Here is a 7,500-nt window from a genome sequence, read left to right on the forward strand (position 1 = left end):
TTATGCAAATAAGGAGGTGGCTTATGTAAATTATATGCCTTTTTGATTTAAAACAAATGATTATTTTATTTTTTATTTATATATTTATTTTTAGTTATTTATTTGTTTATTTATTTATTGTTCAAAACAAAGCAGGGCACTTAAGATGGCGACGGTGATGAAAAGGGATGTTGTCTGTTGTGATTAGTTTTGTCTTGTGTGCAGATGTATTTAAGTTTTGTAAATATTTTGGAGAGAGAGAGAGAGAGAGAGAGGAGAGAGAGAGAGAGAGAGAGAGAGAGAGAGAGAGAGAGAGAGAGAGAGAGAGAGAGAGAGAGAGAGAGAGAGAGAGAGAGAGGAGAGAGAGGAGATAGGGAGGAGAGGGAGGATGTAGAGAGAGATGATGTTGGAGGCGGAGCGTTGTTCATAGAAATTTCATCGTTAATTTCGCAATGTCATTATTTGCCTGCATAATTACTATTTTGAAATGCATAGGTGGTTTGTCAATATCGAATGATATTGCTGATAAAAGTTACAGGTTTTATCTTTGAAGTCTTGGGTTGTCCTTTTTTAAAATATCAGTCAGTGACGTTAAAAATATGCAATGATTTAAAGTAATTTTTGAGCGTATATTCTCTCTCTCTCTCTCTCTCTCTCTCTCTCTCTCTCTCTCTCTCTCTCTCTCTCTCTCTCTCTCTCTCTCTCTCTTTTTTTTTTTTCTTCTTTCTTTCTCTCCCGCGCTCTCTCCCTCTCCTTCTTTCTGTGGTAGTGTGTGTGTGTGTGTGTGTGTGTGTGTGTGTGTGTGTGTGAATAAAGATACGAGATTTTTATTTTTTTTTTTTTTTTTTATTTTTTTTAAATTTGGTAAAATATTTCGGTTTTCTTGGTTTTAAAGGACCACAAGTTTGCACTTTGTTCCAGTCACTTTTTTTTTCCTTCTTATTTCGTTTCTTGTTTCACTGAAAGAAAGAAAGTGCTGATCTATAAAAATGAGATATCAAATGCCCATCACGCACAGGGCTTTAAGTAAATACGGTCTTTTGTTGCCTTTTAAATTAAATATTAACGTTGACAGAAACACAACCTCTTCACTAACCCTTGCCAAACTTTCGAGTTTTAGTCCCGTCTGCCTGCGCTGCATGATAGCGTCATGTCGACGGGGTGGCGTAAATGGTATGTAAAGAAGAGTTTCTCAAGATAAAGATTGTCCTCATTATAATAATATTTAACTGTGGATGAAAGTTTGGTGTGTGTGTGTGTGTGTGTGTGTGTGTGTGTGTGTGTGTTTTCGTGCTTTGGTTTGTTGTTGTTGTCTTTTTTAAGCGAGCAATGAATGATGGGGTCATTCGAGCTTCAATAAACTATAAATGATGATGATGAAAAATACATAGTTGTTTTGAGTAACAGTTGGCTGTATCTCTTTGGCCGAAATATCTTTTTTATATTTTAAGGATACTATATACGTCGAGAATGATAACAAATAAGAGAAAAGTATGGATCGATTTAATGGCTGTCTTTCATTTCAAATTTTGTCGTACCATGAAATATATAGTTGTGTTGAATGGAATAAATAATACATATTTGTTTGTAGATAAAAGTGGGCTGTATCCTCTTTTGCACAACTATCTGTTCTTTTTATATATTTTGAAGGATATCTTTTCTGAATTATCTGCCGTTGTCGGTATTTAGAATTACTTATGATATCTTAAGTTAAAATTGAGACATTTGTACTATTCTTGTTAATTGCTTGTTTTTTTTCCGTCTCAATACTCATTTTTGTATCGACAACCAATCAAAAGTATATAGTTTATATTAAAATGAATATTGCATTTTTAAATAAATGAATAACACCGAATTAACAGAGTAAAAATTGAATAGAATTTCAGCCATTTCAATTTCCATACTCCTCTTTGCACAAGCCGTTGCACTGCCCTTCTTAAGGACACACATTACCTGACAAAGTTCCCTACAGGGCACGGCAAATGGGACATCGGGTTGCCTCATGGCCACGAGGAAATCATCTTGATTTTTATCGTCGTTGTCGGCCCCGTTGCCTCGGTGGTTCACCACCTCGTTCACGCCAGGCACGCAGAAGGGCATGTAGGCCCCACACATGAACAGTCGGAGCTTCTTGGAGCAGCCGCTATCGACCAGGAACTTAAACTGCTGCATCTCCCGCTCGATTTCAGACAGGTCGCTCTGTTGAGGTGAAATGGTTTGAAATAGAATATAGTGTGTTTTACACACACACACACACACACACACACACACACACACACACACTTAGAGAGAGAGAGAGGGGGGAGAGAGAGAGAGAGAGAGAGAGAGAGAGAGAGAGAGAGAGAATGTTAACAGTCGGAACATTGGCTTTATGACTATAAGATTGTGATTTTACTATATTTAATTAACTCACTCTTCACCTAGAAAGAGATATGTATAATTCGTTTGTTTTTTTTGTTTGTTTTTTAATAACACACACACACATAATCTTTATATTCGTCATCTTCTGGATCATTATCATTATGATGATAACATCATTGTCATCGTCACTCTTAACAAAGTGTATGTCGCTCAAAAAGTCACCACTGAGTCGTGGATTCCAACCAACTGTTAAATATATAGGCTAACCTGCAAAAACATATTCGGCAGTGAGCCTTGTGTGAATGGGATCCCTCGGCACATGGACAGCTTGTTGTAATCACACAGGACATACTTTCTATTCTTGTTCTTTTTCCTTTCTCGTTGGGGCCTGATGCATCTCCTGGACGACTTTGGCAGAAGCCCAGAGCACTTGAACTGAGGTGCCCAGCGCATACCTTGTCGCCTCATCTGCTTTGCGCAACGGACCTTGGCTTTTCGGCAAGTCTCACTGCAAGGATAGTGGGGTGGGACCTGACCGTCTCCTGTACAACGGGGCAGGTAGAGCCCGCACAAGAAGGTCCGCAGATTGTTGGAACACCCGGCGTCAATGAAGGGCCACCAGGGCTGCATCGCCCAATAAACTTCGGTTTGCGTTCTGTGGCCAAATCTGTGGATCGCAATGAATGCACAATAAATGTGACACAGCGCCTCAATAATGATATTATGTTTGGATGACTTAGATTTAGAACATTGAAGTTATAGCCAAAGTTTAATTTCTTTTGTTTTATTAATTGGGGGGGGGGGGGGGGGTTTCCATAATTGTATATTTCAGTTCATTCTTCTTTTTTTTTTAAATCTGATTCACTCCGACGTAACTGGGTTGGGTTCCTGACCACCCATAGTGGGCAGGGGGGTACATACTGTGTCTTCTATCCCCTTATAACTGTTTTCCAACATGCTTTCTGTCTTGTCTTGGAATGAGATTACTTGGTTTTATCCTGGCCCTGGCCTGAGTCCTAGCTGGGAGGGAAACAGTCAAATGCATAGTTATTGTTTTGGGAGATGATATATTTTTTCCTTGTAAATCATCTCTCTATTATGTATTATTATATTTGTTATTTTCAATGTAAATTTAAGCATTTGAGTGTATTCCTCTTTTGTTGGATTTTGTGCTTGTGTCTGGATGAGACTTATAGGGATCTCAAACTACGTACTTTGGTGGTATGCTCTTGGAATCTACATCTGATCCCTCTTTGTTCCAATTTCCCCTTTGTCTTACTTTTTCTTGGGTGCTTTAATTGTAATTCTATAACTTTTTACTATCCCATTTTCTTCCTTTTTACTGGCGCTGATATAACCTAATTGTGTTGCAATCGCCGTAAAACCCTTAAAAACAAACAAACTCCGACGTAACCTTGTGTTCGTTGCTGTTTGTTCTCCCTTTATTTTTATTATTGTTATTATTATTGTTGTTGTTATTATTATTGTTATTATTTTATATATTACTTTATTATATTTTTATTATATTATTATTTTATATATTATTAATTATTATTATTATTATTATTATTATTATTATTATTATTATTATTATTATTATTATTAATGTATGGCGAGGGTCATAAATGTCCATTATAATTGACAAGGCATTCTCTCTTATTTTCTCCCCCTCTCTCCCATTCCACCTTCCTTTTTTTCTTTTTTAAATTTTCGTTTTTGTTGCCTCCATTACGTTTCGTTCGGGGTGCAATTGATCGGTACCTGTAAATATATTCTGTTCAGACTTGTGATTCGTTGGCTTCTGTTTTAATCTATCTTCTTTTTTTTTTTTTTAATGGCGGAAGGATTAGCCCTCCTGACTCTGCACCATAGCAACGAGAATGAGAAGGTAGGAGAGGATGCCCTAATGATGGTAGTGATGATGGCTCTCTTGTCGATCGATACGACATTGTCTTTGTATGTGTTTTGACAGAGAAAAAAAAAAAAGAAAAAAAAATAAAGATAGAGGGAAGGGGAGATGAACATCATGAAGGACGCAAATCAATTTTTGTGTCTGTTCTTAATAATAATAATAATAAAAAAAATAATAATAATAATAATAATAATAATAATAATAGATCTATATTGTCCATAAATATGGCAATTTGTCCTTTAGTTACACTTGTTATAACGTTAAACGATAACTGTAACATTGAACAGATATTTCACTCCTACTTATTCCTCTCTCTCTCCTCTCTCTCTCTCTCTTCTCTCTCTCTCTCTCTCTCTCTCTCTCTCTCTCTCTTCTCTCTCTCATTCTCTCTTCATTCTCTCTCTCTCTCTCTCTCTCTCTCTCTCTCTCTCTCTCTCTCTCTCTCTCTCTCTCTCTCTCTCTCTCTCTCAGCAAGGCATCCCTACTAGATAGACGTCTAATTTTATTTGAATGTTTTATTGGTTTTCTTTGGTGTTTTTTGTTGTTGTTTTGTTTTTGTTTTATTATTATTATTATTATTATTATTATTATTATTATTATTATTATTAATTATTATTATTATTATTATTATTATTATTATTAATATATTATTATTATTATTATTATTATTATTTATTATTATTATTATTATTATTATTATTATTATTATTTATTATTATTTCATTTATTGTTTATTCATCAGTTTACTTATTTATGTATTTATTTATTCAACCATCTGATTTATTTATTTATTTATTTGTCACGATGGCTACATTCCGGATCTGCAGTTCGATTTTATCATTAATCTAATTCCATCAAAGTTAGCCATGTCAATGTTGACTAAAAACTGCAGTCTGCGTGGGGTTCCCGGCCTCCCATAGAGGGCAGGGGGGTACTTACTGTGTATTCTATCCCCCTATATCTGTATTCCAACCTGCTTTCTGTCTTTGTCTTGGAATGAGATTACTTGGTTTTGTCCTGGCACTGGTCAGATATCATCAAATGCATAGTTAGTTTTAGGAGATGATATTTTTTTCCTTGTAAATCATCTCTCTGTTATGAACTGTATTATGTTTTGTTTACGTATTATATTTAATTTGTAAACATTTGAGTGTATTCTTCTTAGTGGGGACCTGTGCTTGTGCCTGGATGAGACTTTTAGGTGATCTCAAACTAAGTACTTTGTTAGTGTGCTCTTGGAATCTACATCTGTGTCCTGTTTGAACACATTCCCCTTTGTCCTACCTTTTCTTGGGTGCTTTAATTGTAATTCTAGAACTTTTTACTTTCCCATTTTCTTCCTTTTTACTGGCGCTGATATGACCTTAATGTGTTGTTAGCGCCGTAAAACCCTTAAAAAACAAAAAGAAAAACTGCAGTTATTACAAGATTTATCATTTATAAAATATGACGAAGACTGGAAATCTAACCTGTTTGGTAACTTGGTTGTGTTGTAGCTAATGAGTCCTTTGCACATGGGCACCTCGATCGTCTGGCAGTGTCTGGATATCCTCTGGCCGACCGCCCCGTCCGGTGTGAAGATAGTAGTGATAGGGAGCAATAGTAGTAGCTGTTGTAGAAGCAGCGGGATCAGTAGTAGAACTGGACCCGCCATGCCGAAGGATGGGTTCTTCTTCGTCATCGTTGATATGGTAGGGTAGGTAATGTGGCGGCTTTGACGTGGTTTTGATTATTTATTTATTTATTTATTTATTATTATTATTCTTATTCTTATTATTATATTATTATTATTATTATTATTATTATTATTATTATTATTATTATTATTATTATTATTATTATTATTATTAATGAATGATTGGTTTAAAAAAAAAAAGAGAGAGAGAGAGAAGGAAAGACTAGAGAAGAAGGAAAAAGTCACGAGTGTGCTAAATGGATTAGAGTCGTTTCGCCATGGTGTTGTTGAATTGTGCTAGACTCTCTTTGTTTGATGTGAACTGGGAATTCTGAAAGTTGGAAAATAAGACTTGCATTAACGTTATGAGGCAGTGTTAAATGGGTAAATAAAGGAATGAGGAATGAATAAATATATGAATAGATAAGATAAATAGCTCAACAAATAAATATAGGTAGGTAGATAGACGGGTAGATATATGGATTGTCGGATGAATAATTAGTTAAGAAATAATTGATTGATAGATAGGTAGGTAGGGAGGCTACCAAGAAGATGGCCAAGGACAGAAGTAGATATGAACGAATCAAACTGTTAGCATTATGAATATGATCAAAGATCGTTTTTCTTACTACGCATCAATATTACATTTGTTTAAAAACAAATCTGTTCAAGGATTGTCATTTGCATAATGAAGAACAATCCTAGAAAAAAAAAAGGGGGGAAAAAGGGGGGGGGGGGTCGATCTCATTTCTTTAACCCTCGTGATATCATTTCTGTAACCCTTGTGCTTAATATGGGTGTAACCTTAGGAAACCAGCTATAAATGTGACATATTTTGTTATTTAAACATTAAAAAAAATATATATATATCTATTTTTGTTCGATATATTATTTGTACCAATTAATATAACATTTCGGTTTGCTTGTATTTAGAAGCTATTTATCGGATATTGTTTTGTCATACAGAATCGGTGAGCATAAGTTGGGACTGCAATATCTGTCAAATGCTGCTTACCAGATGTAGCAATGACTATCCCGCACAAATCTTTGGGCCTCTTTTTAGCTCACGAAGTGCCCGAATTCGCGTCAAAATATGAGACGAAGCCGTTTCGTATATGCTATTTTAAAAAATTAATTACGACGCTGTTTATCGATGAATATGACTGAAAGTTGGCACACAGTTAGAAAAAAGGTCATTTTAGATTATGTCAAGCGACAAAACTCGTGCGATTACCAGAAGACCGTAAAAATAGATTTTTACTCTTTGGAGTAAAATATTTCTAAAACTACCGGGCGTGGAGGTTTTGTCGCTGACAAGGTAATACATGTACATTTCTTCTTTTTGGTTGTAAAATTTCATATGAATATGACGAGTACTTTTCCCGTATTTTACAAAACACCATCCTAATTTGCTCTTCAAGTTTCAATCTTTTAATCCATTTATTACGCAAGATACAACCAAAGGTCGAAAAAAATGCTCAAAAAGCGTCCCATATTTTCGCGTTTTTTTTTCCTCTTTGCGGGTCATCCAAATAAATGACACCTTTGAAACTGCATAACTTGTTTATTTATG

At 35.2% G+C, this 7,500-nt stretch overlaps 2 protein-coding genes across 4 annotated transcripts in view; one reads left to right on the forward strand and one right to left on the reverse strand.

Annotated features, from left to right (window-relative positions):
- LOC144980106 (formin-binding protein 1-like) overlaps positions 1 to 7,500 on the forward strand; it is a 72,199-nt gene that overhangs the window by 18,818 nt on the left and 45,881 nt on the right. The window lies entirely within an intron of this gene.
- The window catches only part of LOC144980107 (frizzled-10-like), an 11,303-nt gene that overhangs the window by 3,103 nt on the left and 700 nt on the right, over positions 1 to 7,500 (reverse strand). For both annotated transcript variants that reach the window (XM_078927648.1, XM_078927647.1), the window contains exons 2-4: positions 5,722 to 6,258; positions 2,608 to 3,007; positions 1,933 to 2,178 (exon numbers count right to left, since the gene is read on the reverse strand). In XM_078927648.1, coding sequence (XP_078783774.1) covers positions 1,933 to 2,178; positions 2,608 to 3,007; positions 5,722 to 5,933 — 858 coding nt within the window. In that variant the 5' untranslated portion in view covers positions 5,934 to 6,258. The remainder of the gene's footprint in view (positions 1 to 1,932; positions 2,179 to 2,607; positions 3,008 to 5,721; positions 6,259 to 7,500) is intronic.

This window comes from Berghia stephanieae, chromosome 9 (genome assembly GCF_034508935.2).
Source record: "Berghia stephanieae isolate SIO BIC M18660-M18661 chromosome 9, UCSD_Bste_1.3, whole genome shotgun sequence".
In the NCBI taxonomy this organism is placed as follows: Eukaryota; Metazoa; Mollusca; class Gastropoda; order Nudibranchia; family Aeolidiidae; genus Berghia; species Berghia stephanieae.